Genomic DNA, 26,080 nt, shown 5'->3' with positions numbered 1-26,080 from the left:
AATAACTTTCATTCTCTTATAAGTCTGACATGGTATTTTTTTATATTACTAAAAATGGTCCCTCCATTCTTTACAATATTTATACATAATATATTTACAATATGTTTTAAATATAATATTGTACACATTAACTATGATGATGAAGGAATTCATCAATTAAGTGGAAGAATGTACCAAGTGAAAATTTCTTTAATGATCTTTTAAATGGATTTTTCCTTTTTATAATTTACATTATTGATAACCTATCAGAGAGAATAACTTTCAGTGGAAATATTTATTTTTGTGTAAAAGCATGTGAAGATGAATGTAGTTCAAGAATTTATGAAAGAAAAATAATTAATGACTGTATTATGAAAAAATTCTTGAATGTTAGCGGACTTTATGAACAGAATGGAATATACGATTACTAAATTGCATTTTCACTTTTTTTTATCTCTTTGAATGATATGAATACACTTTAAATTTTATTTTTTATTGTTTCATTATTAGGCTATTCCTTATGCTTCTGAATGAAAATATCAAGCGCAAAATGAAATCCATTGATTGTCTGATCTATCAGGTACATAATTACTTTCTAAACACTGTAGTTTCAAATTCAGCAGAACGTTTCTTAAAGTTGTTTTAACTTTTATGTTAAGAAATCCATGGTCTAGTTTGCTAATTTTTTGCAATATTTTTACAGACAAAATAATTATAGTGAATTTTAAAATTAACTTTTTATAAAAGAATGAGTAGTTAAATGAAGAATTTAAGATACTTATTGTGGTATTCGATTAGAGTGGTTTTACTTTGCTGAAGGAGACAGGTACATTTTTCAATTACCTTGCTAAAATTAAAAAAAAATTATTGAAATAAACATAGCTTTCCACTGTTAATAGTTCTTCTGATACAAAAAGATAGAAATGCAATATGGTATTTCTACTTTTGCATTTTACAATTTTAGAGGTTAAATTTTTAAATAACTGGAATAAATGTTTTGTTTAGAGAAGTAGTTCTTGTGAATGTTAACAATTTTTTTTTTTGAACTTTAAAAAAATCTTTATATGTTTATAATCTTATAAATTTTAAATCTACGTAAAACTTTTTATAAATAAAAATTATCATTAAACAAATACCTTGGCACCGTTCTTAAAGCATTCATAAACTTGTCATCCCATTGGGCATTTCTCTTTTGAATCCTTTTTCACAGCTGTAACAAAACAGAATATCATAAAAAGTTTATTTAATAATAGTGAAATGGAAGTTTGTTTATCACATCGCAATGCATCAAATTTCCATTTTATGATGACAAAGTAAGTTTGGGCAGAAATAATTGGGTTCTGGGATATTTAATATATTTGTATTATACGGATTTTTGATTTTGTGAGTTCTTTTAGATCTTCTGTACTACACGATTTTCTAATTGCTCTACATTGCTTTTTTAGGTTTTGGAAAATTTTGACTTTTTTTTTTCTTTAGTGAAGAAATGCCTTGATTCTTCAAAGAAGGTGAGAAAAAATCAGAAAAAACAGTTCTCATTTATATATTATTCTCAAATATAATATTGTACACATTTATTATCTATATAATGTAATACCATATTACAAAGGAATTCATCAATTAATTGAAGTGTACCAGGTGAAAATTTCTTTAATGATCTTTTAAATGAATTTTCCTCTTTACAATTTTACATTATTGATAATCTTTTTGCATTTAATGTTTAACTTTAATATATGATTTGATATTCAAAAATTACTTTTTTAATTACTCTTGATCGTGAAATCATTTTTTCATTTCAGTAGACAAGTTATACAAACATCAAATTATTCAATATTGCAAATATGATATTACAAGCTAAATATTATTCTATTATTCTTGACCGATGTTAATCATCAAGCACAAATATCGGCATTTTTAGATTCTTGTATGAATTTGAAGGAGTATTGAAATTGGGGAATATTTTTTAACATTCTTAACGATTAACGATACTACTGATAAAGGCATTTATGAAAAAATTAAATCGCTTTTAAATGCAATATATATAAATTATCAGACTGTCGAGGGCAAGGTTATGATAATGACGTATATGAAAGGTGTTCTCGCGCTTACATTTTAAATGAAAATGAAAAGGCATTTTGTACTTCTTGCGCTTGGCGTAATTTGAATTCAATATTGGGCGACGTCGGAAAATCGTCACTTATGGCAATCAATTTTTTTTAACTTCATCCAAAAAACATATAACCTTATTCGCTGTCTCAACGGCACGCTGGAATGTACTGAAGCGATTCGTTAAGCGGTTATAGCCACTGCGTGATACAAGATGGGAATAGAAATTAGGATCTGTTAAAAAGAGTTTTAGATTTCCAAATACAGGAATTTCTAAATTACCTGAAAGAATTACCTACAGTTGTATCAGATAAGAGTATTAAATTAGAAATCGATTCTATTTATTCACTGATAGATTTATCTGAATTTATACTGAGTCTAGTTACTTGGTTTGAACTTTTGTCCAAAATAAGCATCGTAAGTAAAATATTGCAAAATGATAAAATACCTATAGATGTAGCAACAAAACATATTAAATTATTAACTTGTTTGAAACGTTTAGAATTCAGGATTTAAAAAATCTTTTCTAATAGCGTGCCCGTCGCAAACGATTTTTTATTTTATTATAAAACTCCTGACGAATCAGACGTGAGTGACAAGAGGGACAATTTTAAAATACATTTCTTTTATGTTATTATCAAAACAGCTTTACAATCCATTAAAAAAAAAAAAAACGCTTCGAATTATATGAAGAACTCAAAAACCGTATGGTTTTTTTTTATAACACAAAAATTTTACGCGAACTGACAGAAAAATTAAGGGGTTGCTACAAATCAGTTTATTCAAAATTAAATACTGATATCGATGAAGCAGATCTTTATAACGAATTATTTATATTACGACATATTGTCCCAAGGTACGAAGTGTGTGAGAAAAGTAATGAAATTTTTAACACTGCGAGCGATCTGGGAACGCTGTGTCTACCGGTCTGTGGTAGACCGGTTTGCTCATCCCTTCCACATGCTCAGTACGAGTTTCAACTTCGTTCAGCCAACACATTATTTTTACAGCGCCATCAGTGAAGTTGTGTTTTTGTCGTGTGTTACGAAAATGGTGCATGTGCTCCATTTTGCGACGTTGTGCAATCAAGTTTTTTGTTAACTTGGGGAATCCGCGAGTGTGACCTTTGAAAGGTTGAAACAGGCCTAAGCGGAACATAGCTTATCAAGAGTACAAGTTATCCAAGCACAAATCATTTTTGGAAAGCCGAGAACACGTTGAAAATCAACCTCGCTCAGGAAGACCTTCAACTTCAAAATTTGACGAAAACGTTGAGCGTGTTAGGTTCTTGTGAAATCAGACCGTCGTTTAACAATGATGATGAGTGAACAGTTAAATTTAAACACTTTTACCGTACATACAATTTTGACAGACGATTTGGAAATGCGAAACTGGTGCTGAAAAACCTCACAACGGAACAGAAGGACAATCGAAGAAACGTTAGCGTTGATCTTCTCGAGAGGATTGACAACGACCAAGAATTCTTCAATCGTGTGATCACAGGTGATAAATCCTGGATATTTGAGTACGATCCTGAAACAAAGCGGTAAAGCCAAGAGTGGTAAACTCCGTCATCTCCTCGACCGAAAAAATGTCGAATGAGAAAATCAAAGATAAAAACCATGCCGATTTCCTTTTTTGACAGTAGGAGTATCGTGCATAAAGGATTTATTTGTTCGTCCAGGACAAACTGTCAACCAAATGTTTTACAAAGTTGTTTTACAAAGGCTCAGGAAAAGAGAGATTCATGTGAGACCAGACATTGCAGACAAGTGGATGTTTCATCACGACAATGCCCCGTGTCACACTGCCATTTTCAGCAGGGAATTTTTGACCTCAAAACGCATTCCTATGGTTTCTCAACCCCTTCTTCACCTGATTTGAGTCCTTGTGACTTTTTCCTTTTCCCGAAATTGAAACATGTCTTAAAAGGACGTCATTTTGGAACTCTGGAGAACATTCAAAGTCTGTGATCGATCAGTTGAAGCCTTCCAGCGTTGCTACCAGGAGTGGGAACAACGACTCCGCCGGTGTATAGCTGCACAAGGGAACTACTTTGAAGGGGATAATATTGTTGTTTGAAAAAATAAAAACTTTGTTAAGTAAAAAGTCAGTCTCATTACTTTCCTCACACACCTCGTACATGCCTCCTCCTAATATACTGGATTACAAAATTGCAAATAAATTAATGGATATTTACCTGAACGTAACAATTGGTTACAAAATTTTATTAATTAAACCTGTCACAGAGATTATTTTCAAAATTGAAACCGATAAAAAACTTCTTGCGGATCTCCACGACTCAAGAACTTCTATCGTCACTGGCTATAATTTCCATCGAATATAAAATCGCTAAGAAAATCAATTATGACTTTGTTATAAACAACTTTATTAATAAGAGAGTTAGATTAAATATCATTTAAATTTTATCATTCTGTAATTTATTGATTTTAAAATTTTGGAAAAATTCAATGCGTAATTTTTCTAAGTACCTTTCACATGAGAGAATGCTCAGCTTCATTATTTTGCACAGTGTTCCGCAAAATATAGCGCCGGCCCGGCCTTGACCTTTTAATATGCTTGACTCTTGACCTGTATCCTTTTTTGACACTATTACTTTCCCGTGACATCGCTGACATCTGACACATACTCTGGAATTTTTACACCATCATAACATTTTTACACCTAAGGCTTTTAAGCTATTTTCATAAATTACATAACTGATGCTGACGGTTGGTATTACTTTAAGTAAGTTTACTGCTAATCCATCATAAAAGCCAATATATCCTTGATTTACAATTATATTTCTGATTGTCACCATCGTTTTGGCCTTGCTGCTCTCTGACAAAACAAAAAAATTATATTAACAATAAAAAACTTAAGGAATTACTAATTTTTTTTACAAAATTACTAATAGTATAAAAAAGCTCTTCATGAACTACTAAATTCAAGTACACACTTTACATGTCCTCCTCTATGAATCATGAGACCTTGCCGTTGGTGAGGGGGCTTGAGTGCTCAGGGATACAGAGTAGCTGGACCGAAGGTGCAACCATATCGGAGAGGTATCTGTTGAGAGCCAGACTAAGGAATGATTCCTGAAAGAGGGCAGCAGCTCTTTCAGTAGTTGTTAGGGGCGTGAGTCAGGACGACTTAAACGGCCGTATCAACATCACTCAGTCCTCTGAGTACTGCGCAGCTGAAAGCAATGGAAAACTACAGCTGCTTTTTTTTTCCAAGAAAATGTGGCTCTGCATTTTCACATAACAATAATGGAGGCGCCTTCCTTGGTAAAATATTCCGGAGGTAAAATAGTCCCCCGTTCGGATCTCCGGGTGGGGACTACTAAGGAAGGGGTCACCAGAAAATTAAAAAATAACATTCTACGAGTCGGAGCGTGGAATGTTAGAAGCTTAAAAAAGGTTGGTAGGCTAGAAAATTTAAAAAGGGAAATGGATAGGGTGAATGTGGATATAGTAGGAATTAGTGAGGTTCGGTGGGAAGAGGAAGGCGACTTTTGGTCAGGTGATTTTAGAGTAATTAACTCAGCGTCAAATAATGGGCAGGCAGGAGTAGGTTTCGTGATGAACAAGAAGATAGGGAGGAGAGTGGAGTATTTCAAAACGCATAGCGATAGAATCATTGTAATAAGGATAAAATCAAAACCTAAACCGACAACGATTGTTAACGTTTATATGCCTACAAGCGCCCATGATGATGATGAGGTAGAGTGTGTATACGAAGAGATTGATGAAGCAATTAAACACGTAAAAGGAGATGAAAATTTAATAATAGTTGGAGATTGGAATGCAAGCATTGGAAAAGGCAAGGAAGGAAATATAGTGGGTGAATACGGGCTGGGCAAAAGGAATGAAAGAGGGGACCGACTTATAGAGTTTTGCACGAAGTATAATTTAGTAATTGCCAACACCCAATTTAAAAATCATAATAGAAGAATATACACTTGGAAAAAGCCAGGCGATACTGCAAGGTATCAGATAGATTATATCATGGTTAAGCAAAGATTTAGAAATCAACTCGTTGACTGCAAAACTTACCCTGGAGCAGACATTGATAGCGACCATAATTTGGTGATAATGAAATGTAGATTGGGGTTTAAAAACCTGAAGAAAAGGTGTCAGATGAATCGGTGGAATTTAGAGAAGCTTGAGGAAGAGGAGGTAAAGAAGATTTTTGAGGAGGACATCACAAGAGGTCTGAGTAAAAAAGATAAGGTAGAAAATGTAGAAGAAGAATGGGAGAATGTTAAAAAGGAAATTCTTAAATCAGCAGAAGCAAACTTAGGCGGAATAAAGAGAACTGGTAGAAAACCTTGGGTTTCAGACGATATATTGCAGCTGATGGATGAACGTAGAAAATATAAGAATGCTAGTGATGAAGAAAGTAAAAGGAACTATCGGCAATTAAGAAATGCTATAAACAGGAAGTGCAAACTGGCGAAAGAAGAGTGGATTAAAGAAAAGTGTTCAGAAGTGGAAAGAGAAATGAACATTGGTAAAATAGACGGAGCATACAGGAAAGTTAAGGAAAATTTTGGGGTACATAAATTAAAATGTAATAATGTGTTAAACAAAGATGGTACACCAATATATAATACGAAAGGTAAAGTCGATAGATGGGTGGAATATATTGAAGAGTTATACGGAGGAAATGAATTAGAAAATGGTGTTATAGAGGAAGAAGAGGAAGTTGAGGAGTATGAAATGGGAGAAACAATACTGAGATCTGAATTTAAGAGAGCATTAAAAGATTTAAATGGCAGAAAGGCTCCTGGAATAGACGGAATACCTGTAGAATTACTGCGCAGTGCAGGTGAGGAAGCGATTGATAGATTATACAAACTGGTGTGTAATATTTATGAAAATGGGGAATTTCCATCAGACTTCAAAAAAAGTGTTATAGTTATGATACCAAAGAAAGCAGGGGCAGATAAATGTGAAGAATACAGAACAATTAGTTTAACTAGTCATGCATCAAAAATCTTAACTAGAATTTTATACAGAAGAATTGAGAGGAGAGTGGAAGAAGTGTTAGGAGAAGACCAATTTGGTTTCAGGAAAAGTATAGGGACAAGGGAAGCAATTTTAGGCCTCAGATTAATAGTAGAAGGAAGATTAAAGAAAAACAAACCAACATACTTGGCGTTTATAGACCTAGAAAAGGCTTTCGATAACGTAGACTGGAATAAAATGTTCAGCATTTTAAAAAAATTAGGGTTCAAATACAGAGATAGAAGAACAATTGCTAACATGTACAGGAACCAAACAGCAACAATAACAATTGAAGAACATAAGAAAGAAGCCCTAATAAGAAAGGGAGTCCGACAAGGATGTTCCCTATCGCCGTTACTTTTTAATCTTTACATGGAACTAGCAGTTAATGATGTTAAAGAACAATTTAGATTCGGAGTAACAGTACAAGGTGAAAAGATAAAGATGCTACGATTTGCTGATGATATAGTAATTCTAGCCGAGAGTAAAAAGGATTTAGAAGAAACAATGAACGGCATAGATGAAGTCCTACGCAAAAACTATTGCATGAAAATAAACAAGAACAAAACAAAAGTAATGAAATGTAGTAGAAATAACAAAGATGGACCACTGAATGTGAAAATAGGAGGAGAAAAGATTATGGAGGTAGAAGAATTTTGTTATTTGGGAAGTAAAATTACTAAAGATGGACGAAGCAGGAGCGATATAAAATGCCGAATAGCACAAGCTAAACGAGCCTTCAGTAAGAAATATAATTTGTTTACATCAAAAATGAATTTAAATGTCAGGAAAAGATTTTTGAAAGTGTATGTTTGGAGTGTCGCTTTATATGGAAGTGAAACCTGGACAATCGGAGTATCTGAGAAGAAAAGATTGGAAGCTTTTGAAATGTGGTGCTATAGGAGAATGTTAAAAATCAGATGGGTGGATAAAGTGACAAATGAAGAGGTATTGCGGCAAATAGATGAAGAAAGTAGCATTTGGAAAAATATAGTTAAAAGAAGAAACAGACTTATAGGCCACATACTAAGGCATCCTGGAATAGTCGCTTTAATATTGGAAGGACAGGTAGAAGGGAAAAATTGTGTAGGCAGGCCACGTTTGGAGTATGTAAAACAAATTGTTGGGGATGTAGGATGTAGAGGGTATACTGAAATGAAACGACTAGCACTAGATAGGGAATCTTGGAGAGCTGCATCAAACCAGTCAAATGACTGAAGACAAAAAAAAAAAAAAAAAAACTTTACATGTAATTTAGTTATTTACTTTCTGCCCTCAATTCAACAATTAATGAAAAAATGACTTAAAACAGTTTCTAACTAAATGTTTTTTTTTTTTTTTTTTTTTTTTTTTTTTTTTTTTTTTTACAATTTGACACAAAGCCAATGAAAATTGACCATTTTATGATGGTTGATATGTAACCAAAACTGAATAGTTTTAAAAGTAGTCAAACTCCAAATAAGTGATGGAAATTTTAGTACAGTTTCAATTTTTGAGATTTAACTGCTCTAAGAGGTTTTTTCAGATTTGGTTAACCCAACCTGAAAGCCTTATATATTATTTACATACTTTATATTATTTTTTTAATATATTATATTAATTATTTATTTTTATTTATTTTTTATCTATTTTTATGTTTATATATTATTTATATTCTGCAAAAATTAAATACTCAAAGTCCAAAGGTGTTTTTATCCCACGCTTATGTAACGAGTATATACGTAAAATAAAATAATTAAAAAAGGTTTTAAAATTATCAATATCAACAAAATATATGAAATTTCATCAGACCAGCTCAAAGTTAGTGAAAAGAAATGGTAAATGAATGGGAATTTTGTATTTGAAAAATGCCAAACCTCATCATATTTTTATTCCTAGGCGCACAACAAAACGTCATTATAATCGCCCAGACACGATATTTACGTAGGATTTCAAGCCAGAACCTTCTGAATGAATGTCTGAGAAGATACCTTTCTGTAGAGGTCTTACCTTCAGTAAATTATATGCCTATGAAATTAAAAATTTCACCGAGTTCTATTTCTATTTTAGTCATAAATAATTTGTGAATTACAAAAATACTTTTGTTGCTAGTAAAAAATTTTATAATATAAATTTTGTTCAGTTTGTCTTAAAAAAATTCCTTTTGTCATTTTATTATTTTTAATAATAATAATAATAAATTAGATATATATCAAAGTATGAGCATAGTACTGTATGTCCAGCAAAAATTTGTGAAAATAATTACAAATACATATAAAACACTAAAACGCTTAGAATTCATTTACTTCACAAAGACATTCAGAACGGATGGGTTTATGGATCATTGTCTACACAGCTCATTGCGAAGTTTTTTCTTCATTACTTTATATTTATTTTTACTTATATACGAGGCTCGACTGATACATTTTGACATATATGCGTAGCATGGGAATGAAAGAGATATTGGAATGAAATAAAAAACGAATAAAAATATAATACCTTAGCTACAAAATGCAATACTTATTTTTCAGTATAATCACCATTTACACTGATACACTTTTGCCAACGTGTGACAGACAAGTTTTTGCATTCAGTCACTGAAAAATTCTGGCGGTCTTTCTCGTATCCAAGTGGCCACAGCTTCCTTCACCTCATCCTCGGTGGTGTAGTGATTACCTTGAGATGAGGGAAGAAGTGGAAGTGACACGGAGCCCAATAAGGCGAGTATGGCGGATGCGGAATAAGGGTCAACTTCAGCTTCAGATTACGGAGAGCCATCAAGAGTGTTTGCACGGTACCCATCGTGCACAAATTTTTACGGTAACCCAACTCCTCGATAATATGGCCTACTCGTTCTTTAGATGTGCCGGCGATTCACCGGTCACTTTGAAGCAAATCGTCCACCTCCTTTCGACATTTCTCGTCAGTCACGCAAACTGATCATCCGCTCCGAAGTGCGTTCCTAATTGTCGCTTTACCAGCTTCACATTCGCGAAATTTCATTCCACCTATTCACAATACTGTCAAAAGTTTTCACTACCGTTAACCGCTTAAGTCGATCACTAAAACGCTACCTAAAATGTCGATCACTGTGCGCTGTTTTAACAGTGTTGATATATTGGCCGTACTCGACTCCATTTTAACTGCTACTGAAAACAAACCCGGAAACGGATTTCAACGCATTATCGCAAGTTTGTAGGGGGGAATTTAACTTTCATGTACTGCAACAACGAATTTGATAATACCTTTTTTCTCCATGTAGCACACGAGTGTGTAAAATTTATTAGCCGAGCCTCCTACTATTTTAGTTACCTTGATGTGCTTGCATTTTAGTTCGCAGCAAGGCTAACGGGTAGCAAAAAGTTACAGCACAAGTGGTAGCTACAGCCCCACAGCCAAGCAGAAGCAAAGTGCTTGAATTTTCATCACTATAACTATCTAGGTAGCTATTTTTTAATGTCTATAACAAAAAAAATGAAAATAATAATATAACTTAATAAATAATAAACTCACAAATAAAGTAGTTGACTAATCTATGATTGATCTATGTCAATGGACTGATTTAACATGTATCAACTGATCGTGTCAGTCATTAGCCATTAATAAATGCCAACCATAATAAATTATAAACCAGTGTTAACTTAAGCGATGTATTATAAACAGTTTATTAAACGTGGAATCAGCCGATGACATTTTGTTCTTACTTCGTATTATTTAATTTTCAAGAATTCTACTACTTTTTGTACAGATGTTACGAAATCATCTGGTTGTAATTACACATAACTAAGCCACTTTCATAAACTTAAATACCTGACAACCTCAATGATAAATAATCTCTTCTTGTATTTTTCAGAAACTAAATCAGACGTAATTACTATATTTCCCAAGATATGTAGAATTTATAAACACAAAAAATAAGAGTTGCAGCAAATTAGAAAAACAAACAAATAAATATTACTAAATTTTTAATAACTGGATAAAAAACAGGCAAAAGTATAGGAGACTTAAAGAATTTAAAATGTTTGCCAATTTTGGCCATATTAATTAAGATATTAATTTCACATGCTAGCTTAACTGTCTGATCCGATCTCTTATGAGAGATTATTATGATGTACAAAATGAAGGAGAATATGCTGTAGTCACAGTAATTATTTGAAGGACATATTGGAACATTACCCAGATGCCATCAAGTATCCAAGTACTAATTTGTTGTGTCTAAGGAAAATTTCTTTATGGCAATTAGTACTAACAACTTCTATTGCATCACACCAGCTTCAATGTACTGTTACAATTGTCAACTAGCTATTCTGTCAAGCTACTGTCAACAAAAAATATCATTAAGCATATACATAAACAGAACAGAAAATGTGAATGAAAAGTGCACAAGCATTCTTGTACTTGCATATTTTTGTAGTAAACAGTTATTATATATTTATATTTTAAGTACATTATTTTTTAATTAATAATTAAAGAACCCACTTACCAACATTTATTTTATATATATGTTCAAGCGCTTTCAAAATAAAATTCCATCATCAGGAACTTAAAAATTTTTGTTATAATCTTAATAAAACTAAAATTCCATCATATAAATTTGTTTTTGTAACATAATATAACAGTGGTCGTTGTATGTTAAAAATTATGAATGCCTCCACCACGAATGGCGAAGACATTCATAATAACAGGACGTTAAGTCGACATAATTTTAAACATATGTCGACTTGACCACTGTTAATACATTACATAAACAAATTTACAAGACGAAGTTTTAGTTTTATTAAGATTATAATATAAAATTTTTAAGCTCCTGATGATGGAACTTTATTCTGAAAGCGATTTAACATATGTATAAAAGAAAAATTGTTTTTAGAAACTTCATTCAACCATGCTTGTCCTTTTAAATAAAAAAATTTGGACACTATCAATAATTGCTTCATACTTATATGATAAAATGTATAGTTTCCATAGAATTTCTAAATACAAAAACAATTTCAGAAACAAAATAACACACAGTACAGTTTTAAGTCTTATTCTACCAAAAAAATAATGTCAATCATTAGATTTAAGTCAGCAGATAACCACTTTGCACCATACCTCAAGTTATACTCTTGATACACCTTTTTTCTAGACAATCATCATTGCTTGGTTTTTTTTTGCCTGAAAGCCTTATCTAACAAAATTCTGTATCACAGGCTGTATTACTGATATAATTTTTGTATAAATTTTCCCAAAAATTTGAACAAGATAAATAAAAAAGAACGCAAACTAAATTTTATTAACTATGATTAATATGGGGTCATAAAGAAACGAATTAACCAAGATGGAAGTAAAAAATTTATCACTTTCAGAATCAGAAAACATTACAAAAGGTTGCTTGACCATAACAATCATCTAACCCTTTTAAAAATAAAGGATTAATTAATTACCTGCACAGTCAAGCATATTGTAACAGGTAGAGAAGCTTTCAGAAAGATGAAAGAGGGAGAAAATGAAGAAAGAAAAATCTAGAAGAAATGACATCCTCTTCTATGTAGAAAAGCGTAGAAGGTGCTAACAATGGAAATTATTATGCTTGACAAAACAAAAGGGTGGGTGTCAAGTACTGGTACTGCAGGTGAGTCCCTAGGTACAATGATATAAATATGCTGAGGACTAGCAAAGTGACAGTTTATAGTTCAATACATCTTAATATCCTTGTCGAACTGTGAACATGTAACAATATTTTAAAAATGTCTTTCTTACCAGGATTTGAAGTCAAAAAAAGTCTATATCTATCTCTATATCTCTCTCTATATCGCTCTATCTATCTCTCTCTCTCTCTCTCCCTATCTCTCTCTCTCTCTATTTATTTCTATTAGTTACAACTAATTAATATACATGCTAATTAATATACATATATATATATATATATATATATATATATATATATGTGTGTGTGTGTGTGTGTGTGTGTGTGTGTGTGTGTGTGTGTGTGTGTGTGTGTGTGTGTGTGTGTGTGTGTGTGTGTGTGTGTGTGTGTGTGTGTGTGTGTGTGTGTGTGTGTGTGTGTGTGTGTGTGTGTGCGTGTACAGCATGTATATTAATTAGTTGTAACTAAAGAAGATGAAAAGTGTTCCCCTCATCAGGGATTAAAAATTCCATAAAATTCACAGTCAAACATATTCAAAAAATTGATATTTTCCAATCTTGGCTATGGGTGACTATATAATGTATTAGTTTAAACATACTCGTACCATGGAATTTTGCATAACATATACAAGGAAAACTTAAAATATAGAACACCAGAAGTCATAAGGAAATCCACCTCTTGTGCCCTGATATCAGACAACTTCTTTTGGCAACTGCCCAACACTGATTATTTCCATAGCGATAGATTCCTTGTACAAGGAATGTGTAACCGATCGACCACAACATGCGTTTTGGTTAGAATACATGCACTGTTTAGATGCACTCTAAGCAACAAGTGATAAATCTGTATCCCACTTAACAACTGATATAAAATTTACTCTATTCTAAACCAGTTTCTTGACAGTATCTTTTAAAATTAATATATCCCTTAAGCGTAAAAAAAAATCATAAGTCAATGTTGTAAATGAGAACTACTAGTTATTTAAGTAAACTTAAATAAACCTATATTAAACATATATAAACTCAAAAAAATTACCTCATATACAGTGAGATTTATTCCTGAGTATGGTACAATACCAACCATGCTTGGAGCATATCCTTGATAAAAACCCCTAATACCTTTATTTAAGTATATCTTTTTTGCAGCATCAATTATTCCTCGGTATTGATTGGTTTTACCCAAAGCTAATTGAGTCTTCAGTACCTAAAAACAACAATTTAAAATTTAAAACAAATTCAATCATTTGCTAATAATTTTATAAATGATAACTTCGAAGGTACAAATATTAATCTCAGTTACTATATAAAGTTGGTAGCCATTATACATCACACATTATTTGTTAAATGCTTAGGAATCAGTAAAAGAATGTAAAAAATCATAATGTAATTATCAATTCCTTCTCGCTGTATAACCTGTTCTCATTTTAAATATTCTGAATCATTTATTAGATTACAAAAAAAAATAAAATATTCTTAAATGTATAATGTATGGAGAATCAAATAGAAAAATTCTTCAACACGTACATAAAGTAATGTCTTTTTATTAATAATTTCAGACAATACCAGTGATAATTCCACAAGGCTAACCAGTAGTAACAGCCTAAAATTAAGAGCTTTCTTAAATGTTGCAGGTTCACAGTTCAGTTGATGACACTGTCTGAGAACTGTCTGTGAAAATACATTGGTTTTTTTTTTATTATACATCAACTATACTTTAACTCATTTTTGTTTAAATTAAACATAATGTTTGCCAGTATAAAACAGAAATTAGACTCAGTTATTAGTTTATTAAAATTTCCATAAAATAAATTAGTTTAAATAGAATCTTTATTTTTAATCTTTAAAATAGTGTACCTAGAATATTTTTGTTATTTCTTCAAAAAAAGTAAAAATATACATAATATTGTACTGAGGAAAACAGTTTTAAGAAAGCATATTCAGATTTTTTTCACACTCATTTTTAATAAATTTTCAAAATGAAATAAATATTTTCTACCTTAAAAAAGAGAAGGTTTTCAATTCAATCTATATAGTTATGTTTTTCCATAAATATGGAACTTTCCATAACTTGGCAAATTTTTATAATTCTTTTGTTTCATTTTGTAAGAAAAAAATTCCCTTCTGGTAGTCTGTCTCATTGCAAGTTTTTCCTACATGCCTTTAGAAAAAAACTATATATACACACACAAACAAACACACATTTCATTTTTTTAATTCAATGCTTGATGTCTTTTAAAGTATTTTCATGCAAAATTCAAGAAAGTTACACACAAACAAGTTCAAAAAAACAGATCTGCATTTCAGACAGCCTTTCAGACAGCTTTCTGGACTTCTGACTTCATAAGCAAAAATTTAAAAATGAAATATATTTTTTACTATTGTGTTTTTTAATTTATAATTCATTTATTTTTATATAAATTTTTATTTATTTTTGATACTATTTTAAGATTTTTTTTTATAATAAAGAAATCAATGCTTACCTCTGCACACTTCTGTTACTCCTCACATCAATCCAATAAGTAAATTAACCTTATTATAATAAATAATATTAACAAAAAATAAGAAATTTTACTAGTATGAGTGAATGTTATTTTTTGACTGAATCATCTTATTCTTAAGTAAATAATCCCCGTAAAGGGTTGAGTCCAGGACTAACACCCATCCTTTACTTCACTTGGCCTTTCACATAACCGACTCAATATTATTATTATCATTTCTATTTTTAAATGTATTCAGTTATATCATAATAAGTAAACTTACATCTAATGGAAAGGTCATGGATTGACTAACTGCACCGGCAATAGAGCCAGCGATAAATCTTTCACCCATACTAATATGGGTGAAAGATTCATCATTAGGTTCAGCATTATATTTTTTGACAATAAATCGTTTAGCTTTTTCATATGTCGTAAATCTGACTGCTGAGTCAGGAGCTACTCTAAGGACATTAACACCATTGCCACGCCAAAGGCTTCTGATACCACCTTCTTTTGTCATTTGTTTGCAAACATCTAATGTACTCATATTTTTAGAATCTTTTCCATGAACCTAAAAACAAGGAAAACAACTTCTTAATCATACTAAATTACATATCACGCAAACTTTAATGTAAAATAATATACACATTCATACATACAAAAAAGAAAAAATAATCAGTCAACAATAGTTTTTTAAAATCAGACAAATAATTTAAGCAGTAGTACAAAGAGTAAATTCATAAGGATAGCAAAATAAATTACTATTTAAAATGTGTAATTTATGGAGGAATGAAATTAGTTAAACATGACCAACTTGAAACTACAACTAAAATGATTTTGACCACGTTCCATGAGCTGATTAATGTAGTGCTATTTATCTTAATAGGATATTATATTTATTGATCCCACAATTCAGTAGTTAGTAATCTGTTCCACATTTACTATCCATTTCCTAATTCTATAAACAAATCATCTTAAAATTACTCATCTTTTCATTTGCACAACTTATGTGATGCCTACTTTAATTATCCATGAAAATTGGGATTGCGTTATTACATACACTTGAAATTGAGATTAAAATTTTTCTCACTCTTCAAACATATTAAATATAAGTCTCACACAGTAATTATTTATTTTACAAGAAAAAATATTTATATTACTCTAAATAAATCCATTCCAGATCGATCAGTTTTTATGGTTATAGTTAGTACAGTATGTTTATTGAACAATTTTACAGTTTTTCTTTCTTAGATTTCACGTCCAGGAATATTATTCAGTTTTTATTATTTATTCAGATCAGTTTTTATGGTTATAGTTAGTACAGTATGTTTATTGAACAATTTTACAGTTTTTCTTTCTTAGATTTCACGTCCAGGAATATTATTCTCACTCTATTACTACAGACTATTTTTTTAAGACCTACTTCTGAATTTTTCATTTAATTATTTAAATATTAAAATATTTTTAAATATTTATTTCTATTTATCTAATTATTAAATTAATTAATTATTGAATTACTTAATATTAATTATTTTTGAATTTGTGGAATAAAGATCTTGGTACGAAAATTCAGGAAAAAATCTCTTAAAAGGATTGAAGATTCCCTTTTAGTGGCACGTTCACTAAGAACTTTGGCAAGTTCTTGCAGTTAAAAGGAATAAAAATTAATTGAATTAAATAATTATTTAAAAGTTAAACTGTAAAATGTTATTAAAACAGTCTAAAAAATAAAATCATTCGTGGAATATTTTCAATCAATCCTTCTTAGTTTTCAATCCATACAAAACCAAATAATTTGGTGAATGTAAACTGTACACAAGCATGCACTTATATTTGATAAACTAGTTATGAGTCCATTGTGAAGACCAATGATTACACTGATTAACATAATTTTTGTTTCCTGACATGCGACATGATTTAATTTGTATTTTCATACTGAAAACAAATGTGAACTCAGAATCTTATTATTACCCACCATTTTTGAAGAATTTTTTAATTTTAATTAAGGGATTTTTTTCATTTTTCAAGCTTTTTTACCTCCTATATTGTATTTTGTTAGCTCATTTTTTATTGTTTAACTTTGTTAACATAATTTGTAAGCTGTAAATAAACAATACTAGACAAAGAATTAAATCATATAATAGTCACATATTTATGATATGTACCTATGGTTTGGCGTGAACCAAAGAATCATGTAACTGATTGTTACATTTGTTTAACAAGTGTGTCTGGAGAACTTCTAAAAAATCTAAACATACTGTAAGATAACCTTCATTGTAATCTGCAATCAGGTCTGTACCTCACAGACTAAGCTAGGACTAATGAAAACTTTTGTAAACGCAATTAAGAAGGAGAATCCCGGATTTATGCACATCAGGCAGAAATTTCCGAACTTAGTGAAGTAAACATTAAAGAGGGAATATTTGTTGGTCCTCAAATAAGAGAGTTGTTAAAAGTTGATGTATTTAACTCGATGTTAAATAATGTAGAAAGTGCAGGCTTGGGCTTCATTTAAAAAAGTTTACAAAACGTTTCTCGGCAAACAAAAATCCGACAATTACCACGATATTGTTAATAAATTACTTCATACAGAGCTATGGGATGTAATATGTCTTTGAAAATACATTTTCTACACTCACACCTAGATTTTTTCCCGGAAAACTTCGGAGACGTAACTGACGAACACGGTGAACGTTTCCACCAAGATATTTCGGTGATGGAAAGCCGCTATAAAGGGAAATGGAATACTAACATGCTAGCCGATTACTGTTTGACATTAATTCGGGATGTACCTGAGGCTATTTATAAAAGAAAAGCATCAGCGAAATCATTCTAACACAGGCATGGCCATGCAAAATTATTAATTTTACAGATTTTAACTATATTTTCCCTTAATGTTTTTTTAAAGCGCAATTTATTTAAAACTAAGGTGATAGAAAAATTGTGTTTACAAAACTGTTATGTCCGCAAATGGTATCACACTTAGAGAAACATAAAATGTTTTTTGTCTATCACTGTTATCAGTTAGAAGAGAATCATACTTTCCTAATTATTTATAGAAAAAAATCCTGAAAAATAAAACTCCAGTTCTGAAACATAACAAAAACTGAAGTTTTATTCATGATAAATACTGCAGTCAGGCATTTGTAATATTAAGATTCATTTTCATGTTTATTATTTTAAAAAAGACATGAAAAGTTTTCTATTATACAAAAAGCAATTAAAAAATCCACTGCAGAACTAAATAAATAAAATAAATGTAAAAAATCTTACTTGTAAATAAATTTTAATTCGCTCCAAAGGTGCTGTGCAAGTAAGGGATACAGCACCTCCAGCTCCACCTGCAACCAGATATCTCCACCACCGACCCGTTTTTATATCAGTATTAAAGATAATAATTTCAGACTCCATTCTCAGAATTACAAAATAAAAAAATGATTTAATGTAAAATGTTTATGTTTAGGTGTATGTGTCAGACGAAGACGTATTACATTAACTTTATAAGCAAACGTTTTACGTTTCCATGGGAACAGTTATTTTAAAAATCTGACAAACAGTTGAGAGGACTTTCCCGCCACGCGGCTTTTTTCTGATGCCCGGCTTACACAATTTAAGATACTTATCATTTTATTTAAGTATAATATTTTTTGTTTATCTAATTCAATAATTCTATTCGCCCGGGAAAAAAGATCAAATATTCTAACTAAAGCGGGCGCTCAAATCGTACTTCATTCGCGCGGGTGTGGCGGTACTAGCGGCCACTTTAAATACTTTTTTACACTTAAGTATTATTTGTTTATTTAATTCTACCGCTCATCTGTGACGTTACAACATAGAAGACGACTGTAGCACCTGCACGTCAGTGCTACACTAGCACTTGTTGTGGTGAGACGGGGGAACAAATGACACACTATACCCACTTTACCGCTAGTTTATTTAGAGCATTTTATGGGGCGGGGGGTGCGATTTTGCAAATTTTTTTTGTTGAAATATTGTTATTTTTTAATCGTTAACAAATGTACTAAGAAAAATAAGACCATAATTAGGCGAAATCTCGAGATGCTGAGGGTGACCTTGCTTTACAGTCTCACTAAGTGAACCTTTTAAACTAAAACTTCATCGGCATCAATGCCTTATAAAAAAGAAGTAATATGCCCAAGTTTGGTCAAAATCGGTCGCGTAGTTCGGGAGATATAAGATGATTTAGGATGCGACACCTAACACCGAACATACACACGTACTTACGAACATCTGGAAAATTTAAATCCGGTTTTTCCAGAGTTCATTAGGTGTAGAAACGTAAAGATCCGATGAAAACCCCATATGCCCAAATTGGACCGATTACCATACTTTCCTTTCTATACCCGCGGGTAAAGTAAAAATGAAGAACCATTATTAAAATAAAAAAAATGTATTAAATCTAATTAATAAAATGTAATATTAACTTTTAATTTAACAGCAAAATAAAATAATAATATAATATATAATGTAAATAAAATATAACGGGCTGTTGGAAAATTGATTTCTGATTTCCTGGAGAAAAAATAATAAAGAAAAGATATTATTAAACATATGAGTAATTTATCTACTTCAGAATAATTCTCCACATGGTCACCACCTACGTTCAGCACTGCTCATATCGTGACGCCGGGTTTTTAATAAACTAACTCTTAAAAAAATTCTGCTGCTAGAGGAACTGACTGTTATTCTCCTCATCCGTATGATAAAAATATAACTTGGCGCTAACAGAAGGGTATTTTCACTACCTTGAGTATTAGACCAAGGGTTGTAGGAGGACAGCCGAAGATCTCTTAATTGGCTGTTTAAGTTAATTTTTAGTAAAAACTGTCCAGTGGGGGCTGTGCACTGTCATGCAAAATAACACCGTTGTGAGAATCCTACTACATCTTTGTTTTGGACCTCTTTAGTTTTTTCGGTTTTCACAATAAACTTCTGAATTTGTCGGCAAAATTACCCATGTAAAATACACCAATTATCATGTTATAGTTCAACAGTGCCTACTAGAATTAGCCCACTCACTCTGCACCTTTTTTCTAAATTTCTGGATCGATTTCACATATGTAAAATTTTCTGTACGACACGATCATCAATGGATCTCCGCAGTGCTCTCTGGGATTATATACTACCTTCTTTAGTAGAGCTTTTTTAATTTTTCTTGAGTTATAAATAACTTCTTCAGCTTTTGTATAAAAACTATGTATAATAAATAATATAAATAATAATAAATGTATAATAATTATAATATTATGTCATACTACATAATTTATACCTGCCGATTTTATAAAAAAGGTCATCTAATATTTCTGCAGAACTTTCCTTAATATAATTATTAAAATACAAAACCATTTAACAAACTATTATTGATCGTAAGATTAAAAAAAAAAAATTACGAATGATATTTACTTTGACCGGTTATTCTTATTTGATTTTAATATTTCTTAGTTATTATATTAGATTTTTATAGTAGCCGCCATGTGACAGCAAGCTTGGATGATCAGTCTGCACAGTACTGCTATACTATTGTACTCTGAAACATTGGCACACCATGATTGGTCATCTTTTAGTAATAACCAGCATTTAATTGATATTGTACGAAGAGAGAACTTTACTACCCCTCGGAATGGTGTCAACTGAAAACATTACTGCTGTAAATGTTAAGTGTGACAGAATCTAATGAAACCTCAGTGCACCACTGGTCATCGTAATTGGACATTTCAAAAAGCTTAATCCAATAAAAGATCTGCATCTGCATCCATTGAAGCCAGATAATCGTTTGAAATTCCAGGCATTCATGAACTGGGTGCTTGAAAATCAGAAAGTGGATGCCAATCTTGCTAAAAAAAAAATCATCTTTGGCTACATTTCCACCTTAGTGGATATGCCAACAAGCAGAACTGTCACACTAGGAGTAAAGAAAGAAAATCCTTGGGTCATTCAAAGAATGACCCAAGCATACCCAAAAATAACCTTAAGCATGCCCAATGAGTGACAATTTCATACTGGTGGAATGACTGCCTGTTATATTTTAAAAATGAGGCTGGAAACACTGTAGTTGTCATTGATGAATGTTATCATGAGTTGATATTGGACTTTCTGTGACCGTATTTGGATGGCATAGTTTTCGATGTGACATATGGTTTCAGCAGGATGGTTCCAATTGCCATATGACATGTGAAACAACCCATTTGTTAACAACAGAGATTTAATGATGGGTAACTCATCTGGAGTAAGAGCTAAGTGAATTGGGTTCACTTGGGTGAAGTTTTCATATCAGTATGAGCGATACTAACTTATTTTCTTCTGGTTCAGCAAATGAGTATACTATGTGTTCTGAATTTCTTAAACGTTCAGCGCTAGTAACAGATTTCAATATGCCTTGTGCTTTAGCTGAAGCAAATCCCAGTTTATCTACAACTTCTGCCAGCAGATTTGAACATAGTCTGAAAAAAATCATCCTAATAAACAAATAAAATGTAATAAAGTAAATAATTTTAATAATAGTATTAATTTATAGATTTATTCTTAAGTCTACTGAGAGTCCCAATGGAAAATACATAATGATAATTTTGATCTAACAATAATATTAAATAAAACACTCCAGAAATTTATGTAATAAAAATAAATTTATTTTATAAATTTCACACTGGGTAAATTTTACTTTAAACTCCTGATATTTGTTAGCAGGTACTTGTTTCACTAACAACAGTTAGTGGCAATTTGCTTTGACCGTTATTAATGTCAGTTTTCCACTTCAGTTTATAAATAAAAGATTTTTAAAAAATTATATGATAAAAAAGAAAGAAAAATTGTATTAATAGAAAATAAATGAACTTGTTATTTTTCATACAAAGGACGGGGTATCTTATAACCACTAACTTATTGTGAGAGTCAGGCAAGGTGATAACAGAGTGTTGATGTATGGTCATATAAATATTTTAAAACTATTATTAATGCAGAAGAGGAAATCAAGAGTTAAAGAGCAGGAACTGTCATAAAATGCTTACCACATTTAATAGGGTTATTAAAAAAAAACCCTGTGATAAGATTTTTATTTACATCTCTTTAATAAAAGTTTTGGATAATTACAATAAAAATATAAAATAACTGCCACCTCAATTAGCTGGAGAACACTAAACACTATTTCAGTGTTCAATACAAATTTTTACTCTTTACAGCAATAGATATATTTTTTATAGAAAAAACATCTGGTTTCAGGACATAAAGATCACAACTAGCTGACTAACAGCTTAGTTGGTATTGTTAAAATTGAGCAGAAAAATTATCAAACTGCAATTCTCATGGCTGTGTAGCAGCACTCTCCGTTGAGTTTTAATTAAAATAGAAGCCCTCTTCCCCACAATAAGGCAGAAACAAGTTCAATAAAAGTTCTCTCTCTCTCCTGAGATACTAAGCCTAGCCCACCGGGCTGGTCCAGTGGTTAACTCATCATCGCAAATCAGCTGATTTCGAAGTCGAGAGTTCTAAGGTTCAAATCCTAGTAAAGGTTTTATATGTATTTGAATACTAGATTGTGGATACCGATATTCTTTGGTGGTTGGGTTTCAATTAACTGTACTTCTCAGGAATGGTCGACCTGAGAATGTACAAGACTACACACATCATTCATATTCATACATTTCATCCTCTGAAGTAATTTACTGTGGTTCCGGAGGCTAAACAAAAAAAAGAGAGAGATAAATAAATAAAAAATACTTTAGAGATAACCTCTTGTAAATGAAAGTACTGAAACAATTTTTTCAATTCCCATCACTTCATTAAAAAAAATAAAAGTATTAGTTCACGAGAGATTGTAGTTGCTAAAAAAACACAAAAACCACGAACAGTAGGAAAGTGTTGCAAATATAGCAACAAAGATTTGTTTCATAAAACAGAAATAAATTCGATCAGTAAGATTTTTATTCTACAATTAGAACTATTTGAACTAATCGATGGAGAAATAAAAAAAAAAGTTTATTTAATAATAATATAAATGTGTGTCCATGGGTACGATCAAATTCGAGGGTTACATTTACAAAGTAATAAGTGCATTATTACGAGTATATCACAGATCTTCGGTTCGTGAAGGTTTTATTAAAAAAGAAAAAATATGGTATGAAGTGAATATGACTACGAATAAAAGAAAAATTGGCCGAGAAGTTCAAAAAATGTATATTTTTGTTCTAGAAAGGCAATAAACTTTAAGAATAAATCCATAAGATAACAATCAGTAATTCATAAAAAAAATAAAATAAAAGAATAATCTTACAAAATGCAGTGATATCCAAGAAAATTACAATGAAATTGTAAACCGTACGGTAAAAGTCTCGCAGATATAATTTCTTCCACTCAAAAAACAAAACCTTCTGTATATAAATAAAACTGTTTTTAATAAAATGATACTGATATCAAAAAAGGTAAGACACTACATTTCTATTTTCAAAATACGTTATTAATTTATAATTTTGTTTTAAAAAAATACATGTATTAAAACGTTGTTGTGGGCATTTTTAGTTTTTAATGTTTACACAGTAATCATCTAAGAAGTTTTCCCTTAAAATAAATGGCTTCAAAAATAAGACAAGCAAAAGTTATTATCTTTCATTATAAATTATTTTTTTTTATGTATGCAATTTAATATTTATAAAATCTATCAGTAGTAAATTTCAATAACAAATTTATTCAGTAGTAATTTCATGTAGTTTCTTTCTTTTTCTTCCACTAGTTCTTCATTCTTTCGAGCTGTTTAGCTCTTCCTTCTTCAGTCCGAGCTCCACGCTTCAAAAGAAGATTGAGGCCGTCCAAAATGTACCGTTGCGGACGATATTTGGAACTCCGTGGTTCGTCAGAAACGCCACTCTCCGATGCGACGCGAGATTTCACACCGTGTCCGAAGTGGGGGTGGCGCAGGCTGTTCGGGAGAGCGGCCATGTCCGAACATAGTCATTTTCGGGACATCTGCCAGCAAGACCCAACTCCTCAAGGTGTAAGGAAGCGGCCTCACGCCGTATTGGATGAACCACCGTGAGGATGCGGTGCGGGGCGGGAGTCAAGGATTGACAAACCAGGCTTAGGGGCCTCTGTATCGCGTGAGCTATAACCGGAATAACGCGTTAGAAAAGTTTCCGGAATCGCGAGTGAACATTTTTTTTCTCAGATGGACAACTACCGTACCGACAATTCTGAAAAAAATTGGAGCCTTGCCACAATGCCGACAAAAGTAAGGAGTCGAACAAACGCCGTTTGGCGTCGGGAATGCGCGTTTTTTTTTGTTTTTTTCGCGTGAGAGATGTGCCCCCCATTATATATATATATATATAAAATAGCTGAAAATTATATATATTTATTTCCGAAATATATATGTATGGCGCCCACCAGAAGGAGGACAAATCCCTTTCCTTTTCACTATCCTAACCATCACAAAATAAAATAATAATAAACTTTCCTTTTTTTTTCTTTTTTTTGTGCTTGTGTGTGATTTCTTATGTTCCAGATATCACAGCCAACACAATCACTGGTTTCTTCACTGCGGCCACGCGGTCCCCCCAAACCCTTCCCGAACACACGTGTGTCTGTAAGATTAATTATTTGATGTGTTTGAGTAATCCGCTCTTATTTCTTCGACAAAAGGCGATCGCCGCTCCCAAACCGCGATCGCGAATCATGTTTTACCCCGATTGCAAGTTCCCCTTTTTCCTTTCCTTTCAAGAACGAAGAAGAGGGAACGAGCCCAGCAGTTACCAGCCCAGCAGCCAGCGACAGCATTGAAGAACGAAGAAAGAAGAAACCTGCACTTTCCCCCGTTCAGCACTTCAGGGCCACGGGAACATCAAGGTTATTGGTATGTAATTTCGATTACTGCCGAGTCTCGGAAAGTGTAGGCCAAAGAAGAACGAAAAGGTCATCTGATGAAGAAGAAAAAGAAAACCCACTACGCGACACGACGTCACGGACTGGAGTCCGGAGAAAGAGCCCAGCAGAGAAGCAGCGTGAAGGGCAGCCACAGAAGAAGTAGATGAAGAACTTCTTATCCATATCTTAAAATATCTTAATACTTACAATTAATTAAACCAGCAATTGCGACTCCCTCCGGAAAAGGGGACGCATTCATTGCTGCCTCCAAAATTAGGGCCCCTTTGTGGTGTATTCCTGCTAGCCTATGAAGCGCTAGCACCGAAAGGACTTCAACGGACGGTTTAAGGGGAATTACGTCGGGGGCACAGGTTTTAAAAGCCTAGCCTCCCCCCCCCCGGACACAGAAATGGGTTTGAGAACGCTGGTCCAAACGGATATGGAACGCTAATCATAAATCCGTCCATAAAATATAATAAAACTTGAAACTTAGACCCGTCGTTAAAATAAACCCTTAAACACGCCCGATTAACAGAATCATACAGCAGCAAGAGATACTGTCCAGGCTCTACGATTCGAAGGGAGAATTTGTGAAACTAACGCCACTTTTGCATTCCATTCCATTCCGTTCCTTCTTGAGTCCATTCTTCTCCTCTGAATATTTTCTTTTCACCTACAGGAACCTTTAATTCAAAAATTTTCTTTCTATATGTTTTTCGGTAGACAATGATTTTCATATCTAACCTTTTGAGCTCTTCTTTCGTCTGTTTAAAGCCACCTTGAGATTTGTGGTTTCGAAGTTTACTTATAATTCGTTTGCTTAGTCTTAATCGGTTCATTTCGACCATGTGACCATAGGATTTTACTCGTTTTCTTATTGTTACTTCCAGGTCTTCAATTTTATCGTATATCTCTTTATTTGAAGAGCACATGTATGTTACGCTTTTTTCCGATGTAAAGTTTTTTATCCTTAAAAAAAACTTTCTGTTATTTGTGCTGTAAAGTGTGCTACAGATATATTTTTTTTTT

The 26,080-nt window shown here is 32.0% G+C and overlaps 1 protein-coding gene across 1 annotated transcript; it reads right to left on the bottom strand.

The window, feature by feature from the left end:
• Window positions 1–1,148: 1,148 nt before the first annotated feature.
• LOC142329512 (calcium-binding mitochondrial carrier protein SCaMC-2-A-like) lies at window positions 1,149–25,890 on the bottom strand. Its single transcript, XM_075374187.1, has 7 exons — window positions 25,796–25,890; window positions 21,493–21,642; window positions 18,455–18,593; window positions 15,465–15,752; window positions 13,741–13,908; window positions 10,389–10,536; window positions 1,149–1,189 (listed from the first exon to the last, which is right to left on the bottom strand). Exons 1-7 carry the CDS (start codon window positions 25,888–25,890, stop codon window positions 1,149–1,151), a joined length of 1,029 nt encoding a protein of 342 aa, XP_075230302.1.
• Between the last annotated feature and the right edge of the window lie 190 nt (window positions 25,891–26,080).

This window comes from Lycorma delicatula, chromosome 8 (genome assembly GCF_047948215.1).
Source record: "Lycorma delicatula isolate Av1 chromosome 8, ASM4794821v1, whole genome shotgun sequence".
Classification (NCBI taxonomy): Eukaryota; Metazoa; Arthropoda; class Insecta; order Hemiptera; family Fulgoridae; genus Lycorma; species Lycorma delicatula.
This window is presented reverse-complemented; position numbering and strand designations above follow the sequence as displayed.